Source organism: Mirounga leonina, unplaced genomic scaffold (assembly GCF_011800145.1).
Source record: "Mirounga leonina isolate KUSES-001 unplaced genomic scaffold, KU_Mleo_1.0 Mir_175, whole genome shotgun sequence".
Taxonomy (NCBI): domain Eukaryota; kingdom Metazoa; phylum Chordata; class Mammalia; order Carnivora; family Phocidae; genus Mirounga; species Mirounga leonina.
The window spans coordinates 21,799,612-21,822,034 of NW_023270453.1; the positions used below are offsets into that span (position 1 = coordinate 21,799,612).

Genomic DNA, 22,423 nt, shown 5'->3' on the forward strand with positions numbered 1-22,423 from the left:
GGCCAGGCCAACACTCAGGGTGGCTTCTGGGGACAGGGCCCAGGAGATGCAGACAGAAGTCCTATTCCCCACTAAGAGGGTCTCTGTCCCTCCTTGGGCTCAGAGCAAAAGGACGCAGGCAGGAGGATCACCTTGTCTTTTATTCAAATCCATCAGCAAGGCCCCCTCCCCCGTACCAGTTCTTCATCCTGAGGGAGGCCAGAGGATTGGGGCAGCAACTCGGTCAACTGTTCCTGGCTGGCCGCGGGGTGGGCCCAGGTCCTCATTCCAGCTCCATGTCCTGGGAGCTGGATGTGAAGGGACCAGCCCCACAGGCCCCTAGGATGTGGGACATGGCCAGGTCCTCTGGGCCTGGAGCCTGCCCCTGGGCCTGGGCAGGTGTCTGGCTCCACCTTCCAGCCCCAGTTTCCCTGCATGTGGGGCGGGGCTGGTGCCGCCTTTGGAGGCCTTGGTGCAGGCGCCCCAGAAGCAGTCCTGGCTGGGCCCTGGGGTACCCCAATACAGCAGCCCCAGGAGGCCGGAGGGCAGGGCCACAGCGAGTGGCAGGTACCTCAGGTGGGCCGGTGGACTGCCTGTAGGAGGAACGTGGATGGAGCACCTATCAGGCCCGGCTGGGAGCCTCCTGGGCCTGGGCAGGCCCTCACTCTGCGCCCCTGGGCTGGGAAGGCCAGGGGGGACTGCCACGGAGGCTGTTCCTCTGGGCCTCGACAGGGCTCTCAAAGCTTCTCCCACCCCCACTTTCTGGTGCTCGGCAGGTGCTGGAGGAGGTGATTTTGTCCTTTAGTAACTGAACAGCCAGTGTCACCACATGTCACCCAAGCAGGTGAAGGAAAGAGCCAACAGAGCATGAGGTTGGGCGCAAGGTGAGGAGCCAGGGGCAGTCGGGTCCACAGAGGCCCTGCGCAGACAGGGAAGGCACACTAGAGGGGAGGATGGGTCTGGGGCATACCAGAGGTGGGGGCCTTGTTCCCCGGCTGGCCCGAGGTGGGGGCCAGATGGGGCACCCAAGGTGTCGTGTTGGGGGCCCCAGTGGTGGAGCGGGCCAGGCTGGTGGGGCCGGCAGTGTCCCTGTCCAGGCCCAGCTCTCCTAGGACCGACGTATTCAGGCTGCGGAGCCAGGAGCTGATGGTCGGGTGGCTGCGTGCCTTCTGCAGGTCCCCCACGTTCTGGCCCAGCAGTGTGGTCACATTGCCGACACTCAGGCTCTGCAAGGGGAGGGAGAGGGCTATGGGCGCAGGTCTGGAGGGTCCCGCAGTGGCCTGCTTTGGGGCCAAAGGCAGACCCAGCAGGGCAGTACTTAACTGAGGAGCGAGCACAGGGGTGAGGCCCGGCAGAAGCGACCTGGGGTTCATGCTGTCTGTGTACCTCTGACTTTGGGATGCGTGGGGCCTGCAGGCTGTGACAGAGGCCTCCCCCGATTTGGCAGCCCCATCCCCCACCCCAGACAGGCCGCCCCGGGGGCCCACCTGCAGCACTCGGGGGTTCAGGTTGGTGAAGGTGTCGATATCCATGGAGACGTTAGCCTGGACCAGGTACCGCAGCTCCTCCACGGGGGCACCTCCTGGGGGCAGGCAGTGGTGAGAGGGCAGGGGCGGGGGCCTCTGGGGCCAGGGGGCCCGCACACAGGGCAGGGGCTCACCGAGGTAAGGACGCATAAGGCGGTAGTAGTTAGCTGTGTTCCTGGTGCTGCCAAAGGCCTCGCGGGCCTTGGTGTAGAGTGCGTCCTTCCGGCTCTGGGGGCAGGAGGAGATATCCAGGGCCCCGGCCTGCCTGGGGGAGCGTGAAGCTGGTGGGCGCGCTGGGAGCCCCTCGTGCTCCCGGCCTCTCCCTGCCACAGCTTTCCTCTTGCTCTCTGTACAGCGCTGAATAGTGTCCCCCCCAAACTCACGCCTGCCCAAAACCTCAGAACGCGACCTTGTTTGGAAATAGAGCCTTTCCTATTTGTAGATGTGATGACGATGACATCTCAGGGAATTAGCGCAGCCCCGAGTCTAACAACAGGTGAAGAGAAGGGACTGTGTGCACAGGCGCGGAGTGCAAGGCCCTGCAGCCGCGGGGGCGGAGGTGGGGATGCGTCCACCGGCCCTGGGAAGGCCAAGGGGTTCCGGCAGCACCACCCCAAGCAGGTTGCAGCCACCCCTGCAGGCTTCAGAGGGAGCTGGCCCTAGGACATCGATTTCAGATTGCGTGGGAGAAGTTTTACCACTTGGTTTGTGGTACCTGGTTGTGCAGCCATGGGAACCTAGCAGGTTTGTGGTACCTGGTTGTGCAGCCACGGGAACCTAGCAGGCCTCAGGCTGAGCCCCTCCCTCCCTGGCTGGGCGCGTCCCTGGGCTGGCTCACCGGAACTCTGTGGGCCTGATGGCCTGGACCTGCCTGGCACTCATCCAGCAGAGGCGGGAGCCCCCGATGGCCATGAGCAGGGTGCTGGTGATGGTGCCGTTGTGGTCCAGGTACTTCTGTAGGACAGCCTGGAGGCAGGGCCTGGGTCAGCAGGGCCCAGGTCAGCGGGCCCAGGGGCGGCGCACCGCCCGCCCCCCCAACCATGCTGCCCTCACCTCGGTCTGGTTCTCCAGGGCCCCGTCCGAGGCCAACAGGGCCACGACCGTGTCCCTGGACGTGATGTTCCACTGGCCGATCTCCGAGCGGGAGTAGAGGTAGACCAGAGAGGTGATGAGCCGCAGCTGGTCCTCGGGGACGCCATGTGGGTAGACCTGGGTGGGTGGGAGGGTCAGGCCCGCGGCTGGGTGCCTGCCCACCACCCCCCGCAGCTGGTCTGCGACGCACCTGAGCCAGCTTGGCCTTGACGACACGCTGGCACTCGACTGGCAGTGGGTGCTGCAGAAGAGGGTCCAGGTTGGCTTTGAGCACGCGGCTGCCCAGGCAGGACTCGAGCTGCACACAGTCATAGCGCACTAGGAAGAGGTGGTCATGGAGCGTGGCCGCTGTGATGTCCCCGTGGATGCAGGGTCTCCCTGTGTTTGGGGGGGGGTTGGGGGTTTTGAGCTGAATTTTGCTGATTCACTCCTAACCTCGACCCACCCTTGAATCCCTCCCAAGCTTGACCTCTAGCCGAGAACCTCGCCCAGACCAGGTAGAGTCAACCCTGACCTTGACCTGCAGTTCAGCTCCACTGGACTCTGACCCCCCAGCCCCACCCCAGGCTGGATGCAGACCCCTGGGTGGTACCCAGGAGGTCCAGCAGCAGGTGGGACTATGTTTTGGGTGCTCCCCCCCCCAGGGTTAGGAGCCCAGAGGACGGGAGGGACAGCATTCCCAGGCCATGGTGGCCACACTGACCTGTGCCCCGCTTGGGCCGAGAGGACACTGACGCGGCCTTGGCTTCGAGAAAGCCAGTGACGAAGCGCCTGGCATCACGCTGGCTGAGCCGCCCAGCTTGGTACGTGGCCACTGTGCTGCTGAAGAAGGCCAGGCCCACAGCCTGGCCAGGCAGGCGTAGAGACTGTACCCGGGGAAGGGCTGCCCGGGGCCACCTGGTTCCTCCTCCCGTCCCGCAGATGGAAACCCTGGGGCAGGGAGTGACTGGGGACGCTCGTCAGGCATTGGAGCCCTACCCCCAGGCCTGGACAGGCTGGTGGAAGGTCGGCTGGATGCCCCTGTCGTTGTCCACAGCCAGCTTGTGAACACCACCCCCCCCCACCCCGTAGAGTGTCCTACCTCCTGCACCTGCATCCACAGGCTGGAGCTGATGTAGGTGGCCAGGGATCCCAGAGTCTGCAGCCCCTCTAGGTTCCAGGAACCAGGAGGCCTGGTGTGGGGTAAGGGAGCACCGTGTTAGGGTCAGGAGCAGAGCCCCAGCCCCCGGAGGCTGCCTGCCCCTCCCTGAGCACCCAGTTTCCAGGGCCTGCTCAGCAGAGACCGTTCCACCCCAGGTGTGGGGGCAGGGGAACTGGGGGTCTGGAGGGTGGCAGTAGTACCCCGAGCCTGTGCACCGTAGGCTGCAGGGTCGGTGGGGCTGTGAGCTGGGGGGACAGGTCACAGGTCAGCAGATCGGTAGACATTAGGGGTCTCCTGGGCCCAAAGTCCAGGTCCTCTCAAGGAGGAGAGGCCTGGGCAGAGGGCACCGGGCCCTGCCTACCCCAGCACGGTCTTGCCGCCGGCCAGCAGCGTGTTGAGGGCGGCTTGCTGGGTGGCCGTCAGCCGGCGGCAGCGCTGCAGGTTCTCCAACACACGCGGGTCTGCGGCCTCGATGCGGGACGCATCCATGTCGCACAGCAGGACCCCAAGGAGCAGCAGGTCAGAGGCGCTGAGCCACGGGTGGGGCGCTCCCTGCCACACAGCGGGTCAGCATGAGCCCGGCCCTGCTGCCTGCCCACCCACCCTGCCCCAGCCCACCCATTGTGCCTACCAGGCAGGCCAAGGCTGCGTGCCGCAGGGCGACCCTCTGGTCTGGCAGGTTGGCGAGCAGCTCCATGTCCCCCTGAGCGGCGCGGCGGGTGAAGGCCCAGCAATCGGCTTCCCTTACCTGCGTCAGGCTGCGGGCAGGTTGGGGGGCTGTTGGGAGGGTGGGGGCCACCCGAGGGTCCTCCTCTGGGGTGGCCCAGATGTCCCTGGGGAGCTGGGGTCCCTGGGACTCCGAAGGAGGCATGCTCAGCTGTCCCCGCACGGGGAGGGGGGGGCACTCACTTGTAGAACAGCAACAGGTTGGGAGGGTGCAGCTCAAAGTCGTCCTGGAGGCCATGCCGAGCGGCCAGGTTGGCCAGGCAGCTGAGCTGGGCAGGGCAGGGGCGTGTCGCGGGCTTGCCCAGCCTGGGGCTCCCAACCCCCCTCCTGCTGCCACCTTACCCTCGCCCTCAGCGTGGCCTGGGCTCTGTCACCTGGATGCCCTGCCGGCTCCCCGTCTCAGGAGGTGTCGGGGCCACCCTGAAAGCCCCCCACCCCCGACCCCCACAGCACTACAGCGGCTCAGTCGTTCATCCCAACGTCATCTCCTGCCTAGACGTTTTGTCTCGCTTGACTTACTTCGGGGTTTTCGGATTTATTGCTAATTTCATACTAATTTTATAATGAGACAGAATAGTAGCTTTTCTTCCTTCTGTTTCTTGTTTCTTTAAACTCAGGGGCAGGTAATGCTTGGGTCAGCTGTGGGTCGAGGTGGACTCAGATGACAGGGGAGAGGCCGGCAGGCTGGAAGATCCACACGGGGCCCAGAGGACCTGTCCCCAGTGTGGGCACCATGTGCCAATGGAGGCAGGAAGCGTCTAGGGTAGGCCTGCTGGACAATCCCTCACCCGAGCCAAGAACAGAAGTCAGGGGGTCTGCAGGGAATTGACTGAGAAGTCCTGGAAATGGTCCCAAATGGGCAGCACCAGAGAGTCACCCAAGGAAGGGAAACCTCAACGTCAGACAGCCGGACCTCCTGCCACGTTGGGGTCTACCCAACAGCTGCGTCTCAGGTGTTTGCGAGGCTGGCCGGGTCTCGCTTCCCATCCCAGCCCCGTGGGCCCCCTGATGACCTGAGCCCTTTGCTGGGGATGCCCTTCTTCCCCGCCTGTCTCCGGGAAGTCCACCCCCTGCCCTCAGCACCCTGGCCTGCTCCCGCCAGCCACAGCTCTTTACCTGCCAGGCTCTGAGGGGGACCTGCTGGGTGGCCATCCCCCGGATGAGAGCGGAAAGCTGGTCCCGGGGCAGCTGGCTCGCCGGCTGGCACCAGAAGTCGTGCAGGAGGGAGGTGTCGGCACTGGGCAGACAGGGGACAGGCGGTGAGGAGTGGCATCGAGGCCAGCGCCCCCAACACTGAGGGAGCGAGACACACACGAGACCGCGGCTTCACTCAGCACTCACTCACTCCTGTTGGCACACAGTGGGCGCCAGGCTCCAAGCTGTGAGCAGGGCTTGGAAGTGGCCCTGGCCTGGACTCTGGGTCTATGCCTCCTCCGGAGGCCTCGTCCCAGCGGGCTCTGGGCTCAGGCAGGCTCCACTGTCCCAGCGATGGCTGAGGGTGTGGAGGAGATGTGGCCTGAGCGCCAGCCGGGTCACCGCAGCAGGCCTGGCTTCTGGCTGAGTGCTCCTCACGGTGTGCATCTATCTAATAAAATCTGTGTGTGAGGAGGATATCTTGTGGGACTTCACCCCAGGCCTCTAACCCTGCCTAATCAGTCCTCCAATGAATTGACTGATGGCTCATCAGTGATCTCTAATCCTCCAGGGAAGGGAAGGGTGGCTGAGCCCACATACGAGACCTCGGGACAGTGCTTGGGAATGACTGAGTCTCTGGGACCTGGGAGAGCAGCCCAGTCTTGGGGCAGAGGAAGAAATCCAAGAGGACTCAGGACAAGAAGTAATTGCCCGGCAGGCCAGGAGAGCAGTGCAAGCTGTGAGGGGTTCAGGGTCCCAGGCAGCTGCGACGGCCTGGGGGACCCAGTCCTGACCACGTGGCTGTGAGTCTGATGCAGGACACTGGATGCTCTGGGCCATCTAGGGGCAAAGTCGGTGAGTGATGGGAGCCCTGCCTCAGCTTTCCTGGGCCATCGGGTGCAGAACCTGGGGATGCACGCCCCCCCTCCCCCCGGCCTGCCAGAGGATCAGCTGCAGAAACGTGACCTGGCACTCACCTGGCCCACAGGTCAGCCCTGCTGTCATCCAGCCCTCCCTGGGAGAAACCCTGGGCCCGGGGACAAGAGCAGTGGGCAGTGAGCCACATGAGGAGGGCGAGGCCTGGGCTCATCTGGGCACCTGGAACAGAACAGGCCTTGAGCTGCTGCGGGCCCCCAGCACACTGGGGCACTGCCTGCTGGGGGCATCCCTCAGGGTCTGCCTGGGGCTCCCTGTGTCCTAGGGTAGGCCTAGGACCACAGATGGTCCTACCACCTCAGGGGAGCCTGGCTGTGGGAACCACCACTGGAGGGCCCAATGTGCCCCTTTGTGAGGGCTGTCTCACCTGCTCTGGGGCCCAAGGCTGTCCTGGCAGAAAGGTGTGGGGTCATGGGCGGTGGGTGCAGGACTAGCTGGAGAGGAGACAGGAGGTGGTAAGGCCCACCCCATCACCTTCCCTGCCCTCTTTGGCACGGGGCACAGAGAGGGAGGTGCCATCCAGGGTCATGTAGGTTGGGCTCCCTGCAACTGCATCTCTGTGTCTTTGGGGAGGACACAAACACCACAAAGTGCCTCTTGGGAACTAAGGGAGTGGCAAGAGGAGGGGCCGGGCCAAAGCCCCGGGCCTTTCTTATCACAGGTTGGGGCTCCTGAGACCTGGAGGCTTCAGTGTCTCCAATAAACAGATCTCTCAACAGCTACAGGGGAGGGGCGGTGGTCCCAGGAAGTCCCTGCAGGCAGCTGTGGGTAGAGGCCTGGGGGCTCTCCAACCTGCCCCCCATTCCTGGGCGGCCTAGAAAGCCCTCCTCCCTCGCAGGGCCTCAGACGCCCAGCCAGACCTGGCCTCTGGCCACAGCCCACACCACAGCCCCACAGGTTGCCCTGCCCAGTCTCCAGATGGAGGCCTTAACTGTGAGATGAAGATGTCAGGGTGCCCGTGGGCTCTAGACCCTGCACGGCCCAGGGTGTTACTGTCCCATGCGGGCGACAGAGTGGAAGCCAGACGAGCCCAGCTATCCACCCAGGGCCACACCGAGACTGCCTCCTAGCCGGGCCCGGTGGGTGCAGGTGCCAAGTGGCCCTGCCCCAGCCCCCACTTCTCACCTGAGCATGGAGACCATCTGCTGTAGAGGGAGGTTGCTCCTGCACTCCGCGGTGGCCGTCCGATGTGTGTGTGGGGGTGCAGGCCGGTGCCAGGAGCTGCAGTCCCCTGCAGTGACCCCAGTCCACTGAGTGTGTCAGCCCCTGCAGCTGAGCACTGGGGCTCCACGGTGGTGCAGGGTGGGGACACCTGGGTTCCTGCTCACCTGCATGCCTCACCAGCATCCGCCTGCCTGCCCGCCCACTCCTGCAGTGATGCCGGCCAGGCCGATGTGGAGGGGAGGGGCGGGGGCTGTGTCAGGTGAGGCTGCCGTGCCCACCCCTGGGGGCCTCAAGCAGAGCAGACACCTGCTCTCCAGCCCTGGGGGAGCGGGAGGCTGAGCTCACGGTTGGCGGCCACCCAGCACACATCCCTTCCCCCTGGGGGACGTGTCTGTGCCCCGAGGATCGGATGTGCCTTCATACGTGTGCGTCTGCGTTTGTCACGCGTGCTGGTGTTTTTGTGCACACGCGTGTGTGTCTGGGAGCATCCACAACTATGTGATGCATGTATTCCCTGCAGGGACGCCAGGCACATGCAGATCCAACATGGTGGCGGTTTCTGCCCTGTGAGCACGTGCGTCCATACACGTATGTGCTGGGGGTTAAGGGGGGGGTGCAGGCACCAGGTAGGTGACCCCAATGGCAAAGAGCTGTGCCACACATGCCCTGCGGGCCCAGGACCGGGCAGCTCCATAAGCCTGGGCCTCTGGGGCTGAGTGGGAGGTGCCCCAGCGAGGGTGGGTGGGGCCAGGTGTCCAGAACTGAGTCCTGGCTCTCCTCATCCCCTGGGAGGGGCGCAACTCCCACCTGGCAGGGCCAGGAGGGCACCGGGCCTTGAACCCCTGGACCCACTAGCACCACAAGTAGGGCTGCACATGCCCAAAGGGCCTGCCGCACGGCCAAGAGGACACACTGACCCTAGAGGGCCAACAGCTGGAGGGGCCAGCTGGGGACTGCCGCCCAGCCCTGCATGGAAGTTCAGCCGCACCATATAGAGCTGGATGCGCTCCTGGCCTCCCAGTACCACTGGGGGTGCTGCCCCACCAGCACACAGACCCCCAGGAGCTTGCCTGCCACAGACCTGCCCCACGCTTCACCCCCCCTGCAGCATCTGTCTGGCCACTCCTGCCTGAAGAAACTCTCCCTGCCATCTGTGCCCAGGAGACCCTGCTCAACTCCCATGCCTTCCAAACCTTGCCCACCACAGCTAGGGTGTGCGCCCCAGTGTCTGGGCTCCACAGCCTCAGCTTTGAGGCCCCCCAGGGCAGTGGGAGACGGCCAATCTGCAGGAAGCAAGGTCTGGATCTGGCCTGCGGGTGGCTCTCTGGGTCGTGGGGGACTCAAGGGGCCAAGGAGACCTTTCGGGGGAGCAGCAGGGCTGTGAGAGGGGCAACATACATTCCCCAGGGTGGGGCCTACCCCTGTGCGCCTTCCCGTCCTGCTTCCCTACCTTGGGGGCTACCAGTCTGTCTAGCCCTCCACCTTCTCTGCCGTTTGCTTTGTAGGCCCAGCCCATGGGCCCCACCAGGCCAGAGTCTACAACAGTGTCCTCCAGCTGGCCACACCTGCCCTCTGCTGTCCCCCCAGGGCCCATCCCAGCCAGGAGTGCCTACCCTGCAAGGTAGCTGGCGTTCCAATGGCGGAGAACCCTAAGGAGAATGTGGGGACAATGACTCTAGGAAGGGACCCTGGTGAGAACAGATGGGCGCTCCAATGCTTTTGGCTAGGTCAACGGGGGATGTCTAGGAACGGAGCTGACCCAATTTCAGTCCTCCACCCAGAGTCCAGCCTCCATCCACACTAGGCTGCAGGGTGCTCACTGCATGGCAGGGGGAGGGTCCATCCTGGCTCCTGCTGGGGGGCCTAGGGCAGAGATCTGCCCAGTGTAGGAAAAAGGGCAGGGGTCTGGGGCCTCAAACCTCCCCATCGGATGGATTCATAGTCACTCATGAGATCAGTCACTGAGTATTTATTCTGAGGCCCCGGAGTTCAGCTACAACTAGGCCGACGTGGGCATGTCATTGGGATGGAAGAGATGGGGGCTGGCCACTCTTGCTCCCCAGCTGAAGTGTGAGGACCTGTGCTGGCCTAGGCACTGTGAGAAGACCGAGGGACGTGGCTCGGACCCTCCCCCATGTGCCGTGTGGGTGGGGAGGAGGAGGCCCACGAGCAGAATCTGGTAAAAGCAAAGGCACGAGGCAGCACTGGGTGGGCGGGATGGGTCAGGGTCCGCAGGCGGAGAAGACCCAGCCAGGATAGGCTGACCAACACAGAAGGTCCAAGAAGAGCAACGAGGAGCAGGGCGCTCTGAGGCCTGGGGGCCCTGCAAGAGCCTAACTCGAGGCTGGCCCGCTGTGGGCTCTGTCCCTTAGAGAGTGACCCTGGGCAAATCCATAAAACAAGCCCCTAGGAGTGAAGCTTTGGAGCCAGGAAGGCAGGCCTTGGTTTCCCCTCTCAAGGGAACTGGGTGCTCAGAGGGAGGTCCCATCCTCCAAACTCCCCGGCAGCCTGGCTCCCCCTGCTGGCCCTGCCCGCCCCTCTCCAGGCCTGGCTGCTGGAGCCAGGGCCTCAGGCCCCATCCACAGTGGGGCCGAGCACAGAACACCCTGACTCAGGATGGGCCCAGGGCTGTCCCCTGCAGCCTCCATCCCCCTAGTGGGCCCAGCCTGCCACTCCCACCCAGCCTGCTGCCCTCAGTTGTCAGGCTCTAAGGTCCACTCTGACAGCCACTGCAAGCATGAGGCCCGCTGTGCCTCTGTCTCAGGGGGCTTGTTGGGGGGCATGGAAGTGCTGCAAGGCCCAGGACTCCCTTCTGTGGGATCAGGGTCGGGAGCAGCCCTCAGGACCTGGACAAGCTGGTCCAGTGACTGCACCAGAGTATGGGGGCTCCAGCAGGCATCAAGCGCCGGCACGAAGGGATCTGGTGTGCAGGCCTCCACACGTTCAGTGTGAGTGGGGATACGCAGATAAAAGGCGTGCAGCATCATGCGGAAGGGCTGGTCTTCTTGGTCCAATGCCTGCCCGTAGGTCAGGTCGCCCACGACAGGATGGCTGAGAGCACTGCAATGCACACGCAGCTGGTGCGTCCGGCCTGTGGGGGTGGGGTGGGGCAAGAGGACTGGTAGGGTGGGGGTGCCATTCCATGCCCACCCCTCACCCACTCACATCACCCCTAGCCCTAGCCCCTATTGCCCTCTTCAAGCCCCCAAAACCCCGAGACAAGGCAGACCCGTTACCCATTACAGACAAGAACGTCAGAGCTTAGAAGAGGGATCGACCTCGAGATCACTGCCAGTAGGGGCAGGGCCAGGTGCGCTAGACCACCCCCGTTGGCCTTCCAGGATAGCAAGGCCTGGGGTGGGTGGGTGGGGGGATAGCAAAGTGGCCCCAGGCAGGCCATTCTGCCCCGTGCCACCACATATTATGCTGTGGGACAGACACACCTCCGTACACATGGCTGAGAAGCACCATTAGCAGACAGCAAGCGGGCCTGGAAAGTTTCCTGCCTCGCCGCTGGACGCACCTGTGAGGGGCTGTAGCAACACTTTGGAGACAGGATCGCCGGCATAGAGCCCATACTCCAGGACCACCAGCTCTGTAAGGCTTGGTTTGGGGTTCTCACAGCCTGTGGAGAGCAAGACGAGGTGCGAGGGTTGGCTGGACCTGTGGAGAGCCCAACCCACGCCAGCCCGGCTCATTCAGGGCCCCCACTGGGTGACGAGTCCTTCCCTCCGTACCCTGAGTGCCCTCGATGCACATGGTGTGAGCCCGACCCTCGGTGCTGTTCCTGCCGATGGCGTAGTTGATGGTCATCCGGCTCTCCTGCACGTGTCCCCGCACCTGCTGGGCACAGACTCACAAGCTGCTCTCAGGACCACCCACCCCTTCTGGGGAGCCCACCTGGCACTGACAGCCTGCCGAAGCGGCTGAGGATTGGAATCCCCTGCCCAGGGGGGTGGTCAGGCCTTACCAGAGCCAGATAGGCCTTGGTGACGCGCCGCTCCTTGAAGCACTTATAAGCGCTGCCCGCTGCCGCCTTGTTCAAGGCCACGCAGAGTGCCCCGCTGGTGGAGAAGTCCAACTGGTGGCAGAACCTGACACAAGGCCGGGGATCAGGGCTGGCCAGACTGGGGAGTGGCTACTTCCTCCCACAGAAGCTGCTGGGGGCCACTGGCCGGCCTCCGCCTACCTGAACCCATAGTAGGTGTCAGGATCTGCTAACTCCGGGAAGTGGTGGCGCAGCTGCTTCTGGAGGGTCGGAGTCTCCCGCCACATCCTACTGTCGATCCGCAGGTCCCAGTGCTTGTTCACCACAAGGAAGTCCTGGCTCTGGTACACCACGGACAGGTTCTCTATTCGGCCTGGTTCCATGGTAGAGGTCTGCAAGTGGGGGCTCACGGGGAGTCCACAGTGGACTCATTAGGGTCCCCGGGGTCCCCAGGGTCGCGGGTGGGAAGCCGCTGATGCGGTGTCAGCCGAGCACACGGTCCCAGTGTGTATGCACCCGCTAGGTCCCTTTCCACGCCTACCTCTGAGCTCCGACTGTGGGGCTGCCCAGCCCAGACGCAGATCCCGGGGGAAGCAGTCCTGCGCCCCGGCCCACCCCCGCGGACCCTCCCGGGACAGTGCACCAACATGCCACGGGAGTCTCTTCCTGAGCGGGGAAGGGCCAGGAGAGGGGCTGCCGCGCCCCCCCACGGCCCGGGCGGGCCAGGTCAGCAGAGTGAGGGAGACCCCTACGCCCCCCTCTCCCTCCGCGCAGACACCCCCTCCCCGGCAGCCCCCGCCCCCCGCGTCTGATGGGCACAGGCCGCCTACCAGCGCCTCCCGCGGCTCCGCCCACTCCGGGACCGACCTGCAGCCCGGCCGCGCCGCCCGGGTTCCGCGAGGCCGCTGCCGTGCCCTGGCTCCAGCACCCCGTCCCCGCGCCTGGCGACCCAGCGACCCCGGAGCCGCGCCTCAGAGGGCCCTACGGGAGCGCGCAGCCCCGCCCCACGCCCCGCCCACGCCATGGACGGGCGGCCGTGCGGGCCAATGATGAGAATCCTGGGATGCCGCACTGGCTCTGCCCCGCCTCGCCTGCGCGCGCAGCCCCGCCCCCGCCGCGCTCTTCCCGTTGGCCAATGGAGAGAGCCGCCGGGCACGCCGGCAGGGATTGGCGGCGCCGGGACGCTGGGGGCGGGTGCGGCGCGCGGCGGCCGCGCGGGAGGTTCGGAGCGGACGGCTGGTCCGGTGGGAGCGGGAGCCATGGGAGACCTCGAGCTCGAGCTGGGCGGTGCCCAGGACGACTTCCACAGCCAGTTCGCGGACGAGCTGGAGGTGCTGGCGGAGCTGGAAGGTGGGCGCGGGCCCCGCCGCAGCCTCGTCCCCCGTAGTCCGGGAGGGCTGCCTGGAGGAGGGGAGGCGAGCGGGGGCCGCGAGGCTGGAGCGAGAAGGGTCCTCCGGCGCCGCCGGCCGCGGGAGCTCTTGCCTGTATGTGGGGACGCGCCGATCTAGCGCAGCTGCTGTCATCTTTCCCTCCTGGCAGGAACGGCGGCCCTGTCATCCCCCAGGGACCCCTGGCCCACGGTGGGCCGGTCCCGGCTGACGTCCGAGGAGGCCGTTGCTGGAGGCGACGCTGCCACTCCTTGCTCTCCAGGTGGACGTCCAGGGAACCACAATGGCAGTGCGACGAAGAGGCATCTGGCCGACCACATCCCGAGGGACACGGCTTTGCCCCCCAGTATGTCCGCAGGGGCCCAGGGCCCAGGGCTGGGGTGTGAGGCTGGGGAAGAGCCTCTGTTCCTTCCGTCTCCCTCCCCAGCCCCCAGGGTCAAACGGCTTAGGCTGGAAGTCGTCAAGAAGCTGAACTTCAGGCCCGAGGAGATGGAAGAGCCGCCCCTTCCTGACTCCCCTGCCAGGGGCATCACCCCCCCACCGAGTCCCGAGGTCCCCACTGAGCCGTGGGGCAAGGGGTGTGTGGCTGGGGGCACAGGTGTCCCAGGGATTGTGGAAGGATCCTGGGTTTCCGGAGGCCTGGGGCTGGGGGTGGGTGGGAGGGATGTATAGTTGAGTGGATCTGGGTTCCTCCGATGGTAGCAGGAGGGGTGAGTCCCTAAGACAGTCCCTGTCCCTTCCCAGGCTCTTGGATGCTGGTGCTGATGTGGGTCTCCTGCAGGCCTCGCCAGCAGCCCGAAATCCCGTCCTGAGGCGGCCCCCTGTCCTGGAGGACTATGTCAGTGTGACCTCCATGGGTGGCTGCCGGGCTTTTCTGGTCCTGCGGGCTGACCCAGTGGGCACAGGGGTGCAGGTGGGTGCTGTGTGGCCACAAGGGGGTGGGGGGCTCAGTGTTGCCCAGGAGAGTCCTAGACCTCATGTCCCCACTGGGACCCTGGGCACCCCTCAGGAAGTTCACCTGGCTTGCCTCCCTTTCCCTTTCGTATCTTCTTTTTCTTTTTTTAAACATTTTATTTATTTACTTGAAAGAGAGAGACACAGTGAGAGAGGGAACACAAGCAGGGGGAGTGAGAGAGGGAGAAGCAGACTTCCCGCGGAGCAGGGAGCCCGATGTGGGGCTCGATCCCAGGACCCTGGGATCATGACCTGAGTTGAAGGCAGATGCTTAATGACTGAGCCACCCAGGCGCCCTCCTTTTCATATCTTCTTTTTTTCTTTTTTTTTTTCTTCCTTAGGGTTGTTTTCATCCCACTTTTTTTTTTCTTGGAATTATTGTTTAGAGAGTAAGCTTGTCCTGTTGTTGGTATGTTCGTGCTGAAATAATGCCACCTGGGTCCCTGAGCACTTTTGGGAGGGGATCCGTGAGTAGTTATGTCCTGCAACGGGATGAATGCTGCCCTCACTTTCCTACAGACTCCTTTCGTTGATATCTGGCGGCGAGGCCACGGCCAGCTGGATCTGTTGGGTGTGTCCTTCGCGTCCCTGAAGGAGCAGGTCGACAGTGAGGTGGGGCTTGCTGGGAAGAGAAGGGTGGGTCTGTGGGGGGACTGCACGTTGGAGCCATCCAGATCCCAACCTCTGGTGTTTGCACAGCGGAGGCAGCAGCTGCTCGAGGAGGCCCATCGGCTCTCAGACACACTTCGCAGGTGACACAGTGGGTCCTCCCACCCCTGATCTCCAGCCTGTAGTTGGGGGGTGTGCAGTCCTTCCAAAGGCACAATGTTCTTCAGCCTCAGGTCGGAGGAGGTCCAGCCTTTGGCAGCTCCTGAGGAAGAGATGGCCAGCAACCAAGGTGACTCCCAGCACTGCCTCTGGGTGGACGAGTTCGCACCTCGGTCCTACACGGAGCTGCTCAGTGACGACGTGAGACCTTATTATTGTTCAAGCGTGACTTGCTCTTTTGTTGCCAAAAACGAAAGCTGTAGGATTTAGCTAATTCTTATGTTGTCAGCTTACAGGGCATTGGAATGGAAGAGATGGTTTTTTGGTGTTTTTAAGATTTTATTTACTTTTTTGAGAGTGAGAAAGGGAGAAGCAGACTCCCCACTGAGCAGGCAGCCAGGATGAAGCCCGATCCCAGGACCCTTGGATCATGACCTGAGCCAAAGGCAGCCGCTGAACCACCTGAGCCACTTAGGAGCCCCAGAAGAAATGTTTTTTTTTTTTTTTTTTTTTTAAAGATTTTATTTATTTATTTGAGAGAGAATGAGAGAGAGCACATGAGAGGGGGAAGGGTCGGAGGGAGAAGCAGACTCCCTGCCGAGCAGGGAGCCCAATGCGGGACTCGATCCAGGGACTCCAGGATCATGACCTGAGCCGAAGGCAGTCACTTAACCAACTGAGCCACCCAGGCGCCCAGAAAAGATGGTTTTGATTTACACATTTGAATTGTAGTTGGGGACACTGAGGCCAGCATGGGGCTGGCAAGCTCTAGGTCACCTGTGACCTGGGCTGGGGATCCAACCCCCCCACCTCCTCGGAGCTTCTGTTTCCTTTCTTACTCATAGAAGCTGATGCTGGGATGCCCCTCGGGATGGTGGGGGCTCCTGAAGGGCTCAGGGTTATAGGAATGGAGGCTCTGAAATGAGCCTCACTCTGTCACTCACTGGCAGGGTGACCAGACACTGGTCACTTGCCACTTAGCTTCAGCCTCCTTGTGTGTTTTCTGGGGCTTAACGACAGCAGGCTGACATGAAGGGTGGGCACAGGGGTCCTCGGTGCTGGCTGTTCCTCCAGGCCATTCTTTCTTTCTTACAGTTCACTAACCGCTGCCTCCTCAAGTGGCTAAAGCTGTGGGACCTGGTGGTGTTTGGCCGAGAGAGGCCTGCTAGGAAGCCAAGGCCCAGTGTGGAGCTGGCCCGGGGTGGCAAGGAGGCCCCAAGCTCCAGCAAATGGAAAAGCCATGAGCAGGTGCTGGAGGACATGCTAGAGGCTGAGTTGGACCCAAGCCGGCGGCCCCGGCAGAAGGTAAGCCCCACCTGGCTGTGCCACACACGTCTGAGCCCGGGGGCTATGCTCTCTGGGCAGCCGGCGCCTTTGCAGCCTCTCGGGGCCCTGAGGCGCATTTAGCGTGCCGGGGTGGTAATAGGCTATAGCACGTGTGCATCTGTGTTGTCTTGGCTGCAGGTGGCACTGCTGTGTGGGCCCCCGGGGCTTGGCAAGACCACCCTGGCTCATGTGATTGCACGGCATGCTGGGTACTGCGTGGTGGAGATGAACGCAAGGTAAGTGGCAGGGAGGCCAACCTCCATCCTGACTTAGCCCTGAGACCCCAGTGGGTTGGCGGTGGCGACAGTGGAGTGGGGTTCTTACTTTCTCAGGGCTTTCTGGGGTGGTAGCCTTGAGGTGTAGGTGTGGTGGCTCAGCCCTGGAGACTGTCTGATCAGGGACCTTGGTTGCTGTCTTGGCCGAGGCCACGCTGCCCTGACGGCAATGCCCTTGGCTTCATGGTTCCAGTGATGACCGCAGCCCTGAGGCCTTCCGCACGTGCATTGAGGCGGCCACGCAGATGGAGTCGGTGCTGGGTGCTGGCGGGAAGCCCAACTGCCTGGTCATCGATGAGATTGACGGGGCCCCCGTGGTGGGCCTCCTGGGTGCCCTAGTGGGTGGGCAGGTGGGTGGGCAATGGGCTAGGGCTCACTGTGTCTTTTTTGCATTCCCTAGGCTGCCATCAGTGTTCTTCTGAACATCCTGGACCGCAAGGGCCCACAGGATGCAGAGTCAGGGGATCAGGTTCCCACAAGTGGGGGACGGCGGCGCCGGGCTGAGGGGGGGCTCCTGATGAGGCCCATCATCTGCATCTGCAATGACCAGTGAGTGGGCCGGAGCAGGGCTTTGCACAGGGAGGGGTGTGGTGGGGGGCTCCATGGGAGGGCAGAGGGCTTCTGGGAGGGTGTACCCCCAACCCTACCTGGCTGCTTCTGCCCACTGGGCTGTGGCACATGCCCTGATGTCCCTGGCTGGGCGGTGTGGTGTGCACGTGCCTGTCCCCCTGCAGGTTTGTACCCTCCCTGAGGCAGTTGAGACAGCAGGCCTTCCTGCTCTACTTCCCACCCATACTGTCCTCGAGGCTCACGCAGCGGCTACAGGAGGTCGGTGAGGGCTGGAGCGGGGGACACATGACTAGGGGGCTGCGTGGCTGACTGCGGGGTGTGGGGATGTGTCCCCTGTCCTGGCCCCGTGTCCCTCTCCTTTGCCATCCCCTCTCCCATCCAGGGCCCCATCCCCCAGCTGGCCCCAGGATGTGGGGGTGACTGGACCGGTTTGCTGTTTGGCAGTAAATGGTTCGAAGCAGGGACCAAGGCTGATCCACGGGGATCTACAGCTGTGTTCTAGGGAAGAGAGGGCCCCAGGGTGGGTTTCTGGGGGAGTGGCCACCCACCCTCCTGCCTCCCTGCAGATCTCCCTGCGGCAGGGCATGCAGGCTGACCCGGGCGCACTGGCAGCTCTGTGTGAGAAGACAGACAACGATATCCGTGCCTGCATCAACACCCTGCAGGTGGGCAGGTGCGCGGGGCTGTGGCTGGGGTGCAGCAGGGCTCAGCCGCCGCTAACCAGCCCCCGCCCGTCTGTGTCCAGTTCCTTCATGGGCGGGGCCGGCGGGAGCTGAGTGTGCAGGCTGTGCAGGCCACACGAGTTGGCCTCAAGGACCAGCGCAAGGGGCTCTTCTCTGTGTGGCAGGAGGTGTTCCAGCTGCCCCGGGCCCAGAGGTAAGTGGGCAGGCCAGCCCCGTCTCCTGTGGCAGACTGAGCGCCGCATGGGCCCTGGGGGAGCATGGTCTGTGTACAGATGCCTGGGCCGCTTTGGGGAGCAAGGCATCCTGGAGGGGGATGAAGAGGTGGGGCCCCATTCCAGCCTTGGCACCCCTCTGCAGGCAACGCTGGGGCCAGGACCCGGCCCTGCCCCTGCACATGCTCTCGCTCCATGATGGGCACCTGGGTCTGGGGCCCCGTGCTGCCGAGGCGCCTTTGACCACGGCTTCCCAGCGGTTCTACCACATCCTGCACGTGGCTGCCTCCGCAGGGGAGCACGAGAAGGTGGTCCAGGTAATCTTGCTCCGCCTTGAGTGTTTTTGGGGGTGCTGGTATGCTAGCATCTGTCTGTGTCTCTGTCCCCAGAGAACCGGAGACGCTTCACACGGTGTCAAGCTCAAGGAGCAATGGGATGGGAGCAAGGGGTGGTGGACACGGTGCCTCAGGGAGCTCTCTCAAAGGTGATGGGGAGCAGGGACAGAGGCCTGGGAGGAGGGACTAGCTGGTGCCGTGGGTGGGGTGGGGGCCGGCGTGGGCTGGCAGGGAGGGGAGGTGGGCTGGGTGCGTGGTGTCATCTGACTCACGGGGTCAGTCCAGTTGCTGGTCGGGACGCAGGTGATTGGGGCGGGAGGGGCTAGACAGCCTGAGTCAGTGCCTGGGAGGGTCCCCGTTCTGGACATGAACTGTGGGCACGGGGATGTGCGGTAGAGCAGGCAGGGTAAAGTTTTGGCTTGAGCAGGTGGCAGAGATGCCCCCCACCCCAGGGAAGCCTGGCCTAAGCTGTCTCCCTGACTAAGCAGCTTTGGATTAGTGGCTGTGGATCTGATAAATCCGGAACTCTCCACAGGGAGGGGTTGTGTGCGCCCCGAGGGAATGAGAGTCTCACGTGGAACAAGAGCAGGGGCTCTGTGCCCTCTGTTCTGGCTGCAGAGCTTCCTTTGGGGAGGGGGTGGGTACTGGAGCCTGTGGGCTCCTTGAGGCAGTCGTGGGTAGGGGTTTCTGTCCTGCATCTCTCAAAACAGTGGGGCGGCAGGCTGGGCCTTCCTGGCTCCTCCTTCGGGGCCTCAGGGCCACGTGCTGGTGCTAGCAGCTCTCCCAGAGACCCTGGGCTTGGCAGGGCAGGTGGGAGGTGCTTGTATGTGGGCTGGGGGCTGAGCCTGGGGGGGGTTCAGCAGCCCACCCACCTGCTCACCCCCAGGGCCTGTTTGACAACTTCCTGCGCTTGCGGCTACGGGATTCCAGCCTGGGGACCGTGTGCGCGGCCCTTGACTGGCTGGCCTTCGATGACCTGCTGAGCCGCGCCGCCCATCACAGCCAGACTTTCCAGTTGCTGCGCTACCTGCCCTTCCTGCCGGCAGCCTTCCACCTGCTCTTTGCGTCCAGCCACGTGCCGAGGATTGCTTTCCCCAGCAGCCAGCAGGAGGTGTGTCTCCTAAACCCTGCCTGGGCCTGGGGTCTGGCCCAGGGAGCCTGGGTTTCCTAGGCCTGCTTCATCCTCCACCCCAGGCCCAGAACCGGACCAGCCGGACACAGAACCTCATCCAGACGCTGGTGGCGGGCATCGCACCTGCCACCCGCAGCCGAGCTGCACCTCAGGCTCTCGTCCTGGATGCCCTCTGTCTGATTCTGGACATCCTTGCGCCCAAGCTGCGCCCTGTGAGTGCCTCGTCCGGAGTGGGGGTGTCGCCGCTGTGGGGGCGGGCCCAGCCATGCTCAGCGTCCCTGCCCACAGGTGAGCACGCAGCTGTACAGCACTCGTGAGAAGCAGCAGCTGGCCAGCCTCGTGGGCACCATGCTTGCCTACAGCCTCACCTACCGCCAAGAGCGCATGCCCGACGGGCAGTATGTCTACAGGCTAGAGCCGTGAGTCTGCAGTGGGGTGCCAGGGACAGGAGGCTGGGCTCCGGGTGCTACGGCAGTGAGGCCAGGAATCTTGGCGAGGTGTAGTCTCCCTTTTCCTGCCTGTGGGGCAGCGATAAGGGGTCAGTTCCAGCTCAGCACTTGCGCAGATGTGATTGTGAGGTGGGGGGTTCCCCTTACGGGGCATTATTTCAGAGGCTCTGCCTGCCTCAGTGTCCCCCAGGCACTGCTCCCAGAGGGTCCTCGAGCTCCCCCAGGGCGCTGCGGCCCCATCCTGAGATGTTCCCCGGGGCCCCACTGCCCAACAAGGGGACCAGTGCCCATCGCTTTCTGTGCCATTTGCAAGGAGGCGGTAATGGTGACAGTTCCCAGTGCTCAGCTCCAGCCTTGAGCCTAGGCCCTGCCCTGTTGTCTCATTTTTTCATCCTGCAGCCTCGGGATGGTTCCCTTCTCATGCCCACAAGCAGTTGGGGAAACTGAGGCTTGGGGTGGGTCATCCCCTGCTGCTATGGGCCCAGGCATTGTATTGGCAGGACTGAGCTGCACACTGCAGCCCCTGCTTCTTGGCGTTTGGGACGGGTGGGCAGGTAGCACCTGCCTGTGCTGCTGATGGCGTACTTCTTGACCTGCCCTGAGAGCAGGAACGTGGAGGAGGTCTGCCGCTTTCCTGAGCTGCCCGCCCGCAAACCCCTCACCTACCAGGCCAAGCAGCTCATTGCCCGCGAGATCGAAATGGAGAAGATGCGGCGGGCGGAGGCCTTGGCCCGGGTTGGGGACAGCCCCCAGGTAAGCCCACCCTGGGGGCCAGAGCCAGGCCAGGGAGGGCAGGGCCGTCGGAAGGGACCTTGTCCCTGGACTGGCCCTGCCCAGTCAGCCCTCACCACACCTTCTGTTTGCAGGTGGGCGGGGTTCCCCCAGGGGTCGAGGCTCCACTGGGGGGTGCCGGGGACAGAGGGGCACAGCCGCCCACCTCACACAGCCATGAGGGGCAGCGGCTAGAGCAGCGGCTGGAGCACATCCTGAAGAGAGCGGCCCTGGAGGAAAAGGTGTGAGGGATGTGGCTGGTTCTCAGCCCTGGGGGGCTGTCACTTGCCTGCTACTCAGCCTCGGGGGGTTTCCTGTGGCCCCAGCTTTCCATCTGGGCGAGAGGGGGCTCTGCTGGTTGTGGCAGGAGGAAGCTGCCATGTGGGTGATGAGGGACCAAAGGGACATGTGCCGAGTGGGTCTGCTCCAGCGTGAAGCGGGTCTGGGAAGGGGAGGTGGGCATCTGCTCCCACAGCCTGGGGCCATTGGCTGCTCCCTGGGAGGGGGCCTCTGGCCCTCCCGCCAGGGCAGGGAGTGCCCGCCACCCGTCTAGGCTGAGAGCCTGACCAGCCTGCCCCCTTCAGCCTGAGAGGGACTTCTTTGGTCGTGTGGTCCTCAAGAGAGCGGCAGCCCTGAGTGCAGGTGTGTGGGCGCGGGAGGCACGGGAGGGGTGGCAGGGGCCGGGGCAAGGCAGAGGAACAACCATGTGGCCTCCACAGGAGATGTGGCCCCGGAGACCGACGCGGCTGAGCGGCACATAGGCACGGCGGTGGGCAGGAGTGACGTCTGGTTTCGCTTCAAGGAGGGCGTCTCCAATGCTGTGCGGCGCAGTGTCTACATCAGGGACCTGCTGTAGCCGGGGTGCACCTGACACCGTGAGCCCGTGCTGGATGCCCCGGGTCCACACGAGACGCCCCAGGCCCCCACGCTTGATGCTGTCATGTTGCGAGTTCTCCGTCAGAAAATGTACAAAAGCACGGACGCTTTCAAAGAGTCTTTATAAAAGTCACACCTTTATGGAGTTGTCCTCCCTACAGAAGCAAGAGCCCGGGGGTGGGGCGGGGGGCCTCACAGGATGGCACACTTGCCCTTCTCCACCCATGGGTTGTTCTTCATCAGGTCGGGATTCAGGAACGGGTCCTTGGGGATCCCATCCTCGATCCATTTGAGGAGCCTGTGGTTGGGTAGGGTGGGGAGGGTGAGGTTGAGCAGGTGGGTGCCTGGCTTCTTAGAAGTGCTGCCCAATGGCAAGGTGCAGGGCCATGGCTCTGGCTCATGCAAACGAACACAGGGCAGGGAAATGAAATGCAGATTGGAGCCAACCCTGGGTGGGGTGGGGTCCTGGGGACTTACTCAGGGATGGTCTTGGACGACATCTCCCTCTTGAAGGCCAGCTGGTACTTGAGGCTCTCCACCTCTTTTTTCATCTGGGGCACATCCCACTCCTCCATGGCGTCGGGAGCTTCGGAAGTGGCCAGCCTGGGGCTGGAGAACACAGGAGGAAGCAACAGCCAGAGGGCTGCCAGCCTGCAGTCAACCCCCAGATGCTCCCTCCCCACCAGATTGATAGCCGGTCCGCTGCTTGGGAGGTCCCCAGGGGCTGTACCACCCCTTTCCCGGGGGTCCACAGAGGCACCCACGTAGTCCACATGGTGCAGGGCCTGGAGCTGAGGCCCCACTAATGAGGTCCCGTGTGTCTGCCCCTCCCCCCATGGGGCTAATTAACTGCAGAGAAAAGTTTTTACTCTGAGCTCTGCATCCTTACCTCCCACCCCCATCAGAGCCTTACCATGGCCTGGTCTCTTGGGAGAGAGAAGGGGCAGTGTTTCAGCCATAGCAGGACCAGGCACACAGCACAGATGGGTTCCCAGAAG

At 63.7% G+C, this 22,423-nt stretch overlaps 4 protein-coding genes across 11 annotated transcripts; 1 reads left to right on the forward strand and 3 right to left on the reverse strand.

The window, feature by feature from the left end:
• Nucleotides 1-156: 156 nt before the first annotated feature.
• Nucleotides 157-6,971, reverse strand: LOC118021915 (mesothelin-like protein). The gene is made up of 15 exons (XM_035022408.1): nucleotides 6,902-6,971; nucleotides 6,576-6,696; nucleotides 5,581-5,701; nucleotides 4,648-4,733; nucleotides 4,370-4,496; nucleotides 4,100-4,290; nucleotides 3,679-3,769; nucleotides 3,301-3,442; nucleotides 2,788-2,975; nucleotides 2,559-2,714; nucleotides 2,344-2,471; nucleotides 1,640-1,770; nucleotides 1,467-1,561; nucleotides 950-1,205; nucleotides 157-572 (listed from the first exon to the last, which is right to left on the reverse strand). Exons 1-15 carry the CDS (start codon nucleotides 6,945-6,947, stop codon nucleotides 319-321), a joined length of 2,133 nt encoding a protein of 710 aa, XP_034878299.1. The 5' UTR covers nucleotides 6,948-6,971; the 3' UTR covers nucleotides 157-318.
• A 2,676-nt stretch (nucleotides 6,972-9,647) lies between these two features.
• Nucleotides 9,648-12,716, reverse strand: RPUSD1 (RNA pseudouridine synthase domain containing 1). 7 transcript variants are annotated; one of them, XM_035021854.1, is made up of 6 exons: nucleotides 12,554-12,716; nucleotides 11,888-12,059; nucleotides 11,669-11,792; nucleotides 11,436-11,538; nucleotides 11,222-11,323; nucleotides 9,648-10,789 (listed from the first exon to the last, which is right to left on the reverse strand). In XM_035021854.1, exons 1-6 carry the CDS (start codon nucleotides 12,708-12,710, stop codon nucleotides 10,392-10,394), a joined length of 1,056 nt encoding a protein of 351 aa, XP_034877745.1. In that variant the 5' UTR covers nucleotides 12,711-12,716; the 3' UTR covers nucleotides 9,648-10,391. The 7 variants fall into 7 exon arrangements, with proteins under 7 accessions (XP_034877745.1, XP_034877744.1, XP_034877746.1 ...); XM_035021853.1 differs by having other exon boundaries at nucleotides 11,436-11,541; XM_035021855.1 differs by having other exon boundaries at nucleotides 11,436-11,541; nucleotides 11,888-12,078; nucleotides 12,554-12,631.
• Nucleotides 12,717-12,892: 176 nt separating this feature from the next.
• On the forward strand, nucleotides 12,893-21,554 carry CHTF18 (chromosome transmission fidelity factor 18). Of its 2 annotated transcripts, XM_035021862.1 has the most exons (22): nucleotides 12,893-13,036; nucleotides 13,226-13,420; nucleotides 13,502-13,652; nucleotides 13,819-13,987; nucleotides 14,548-14,640; nucleotides 14,728-14,780; nucleotides 14,865-14,997; nucleotides 15,892-16,101; nucleotides 16,261-16,358; nucleotides 16,591-16,714; nucleotides 16,798-16,946; nucleotides 17,132-17,225; nucleotides 17,534-17,632; nucleotides 17,713-17,843; nucleotides 18,008-18,179; nucleotides 19,084-19,308; nucleotides 19,392-19,541; nucleotides 19,618-19,748; nucleotides 20,387-20,531; nucleotides 20,645-20,791; nucleotides 21,134-21,191; nucleotides 21,269-21,554. In XM_035021862.1, exons 1-22 carry the CDS (start codon nucleotides 12,946-12,948, stop codon nucleotides 21,403-21,405), a joined length of 2,955 nt encoding a protein of 984 aa, XP_034877753.1. In that variant the 5' UTR covers nucleotides 12,893-12,945; the 3' UTR covers nucleotides 21,406-21,554. The 2 variants fall into 2 exon arrangements, with proteins under 2 accessions (XP_034877753.1, XP_034877752.1); XM_035021861.1 differs by having other exon boundaries at nucleotides 13,226-13,652.
• A 20-nt stretch (nucleotides 21,555-21,574) lies between these two features.
• GNG13 (G protein subunit gamma 13) lies at nucleotides 21,575-22,027 on the reverse strand. The gene is made up of 2 exons (XM_035021863.1): nucleotides 21,903-22,027; nucleotides 21,575-21,723 (listed from the first exon to the last, which is right to left on the reverse strand). Exons 1-2 carry the CDS (start codon nucleotides 21,998-22,000, stop codon nucleotides 21,618-21,620), a joined length of 204 nt encoding a protein of 67 aa, XP_034877754.1. The 5' UTR covers nucleotides 22,001-22,027; the 3' UTR covers nucleotides 21,575-21,617.
• Between the last annotated feature and the right edge of the window lie 396 nt (nucleotides 22,028-22,423).

Excerpts from the sequence above, each read along its gene's own strand:
- GNG13 (XM_035021863.1), bottom strand. The coding sequence starts at position 22,000 with ATGGAGGAGTGGGATGTGCCCCAGATGAAAAAAGAGGTGGAGAGCCTC. Across the intron at positions 21,724-21,902 it reads TCGTCCAAGACCATCCCTGA|GCTCCTCAAATGGATCGAGG; the intron begins GTAAGTCCCCAG and ends ACCCAACCACAG.
- LOC118021915 (XM_035022408.1), bottom strand. The coding sequence starts at position 6,947 with ATGACCCCACACCTTTCTGCCAGGACAGCCTTGGGCCCCAGAGCAG. Across the intron at positions 6,697-6,901 it reads AGCCTTGGGCCCCAGAGCAG|GTGCCCAGATGAGCCCAGGC; the intron begins GTGAGACAGCCC and ends GTTCTGTTCCAG. Across the intron at positions 4,734-5,580 it reads TCCCCCTCAGAGCCTGGCAG|CTCAGCTGCCTGGCCAACCT; the intron begins GTAAAGAGCTGT and ends TGCCCTGCCCAG.
- CHTF18 (XM_035021861.1), top strand. The coding sequence starts at position 12,946 with ATGGGAGACCTCGAGCTCGAGCTGGGCGGTGCCCAGGACGACTTCCAC. Across the intron at positions 14,781-14,864 it reads CTCTCAGACACACTTCGCAG|CCTCAGGTCGGAGGAGGTCC; the intron begins GTGACACAGTGG and ends AATGTTCTTCAG. Across the intron at positions 16,947-17,131 it reads ATCTGCATCTGCAATGACCA|GTTTGTACCCTCCCTGAGGC; the intron begins GTGAGTGGGCCG and ends GTCCCCCTGCAG.
- RPUSD1 (XM_035021853.1), bottom strand. The coding sequence starts at position 12,710 with ATGGCGTGGGCGGGGCGTGGGGCGGGGCTGCGCGCTCCCGTAGGGCCC. Across the intron at positions 11,324-11,435 it reads GTGCATCGAGGGCACTCAGG|GCTGTGAGAACCCCAAACCA; the intron begins GTACGGAGGGAA and ends TGCTCTCCACAG. Across the intron at positions 10,790-11,221 it reads GTTGCTACAGCCCCTCACAG|GCCGGACGCACCAGCTGCGT; the intron begins GTGCGTCCAGCG and ends CCACCCCCACAG.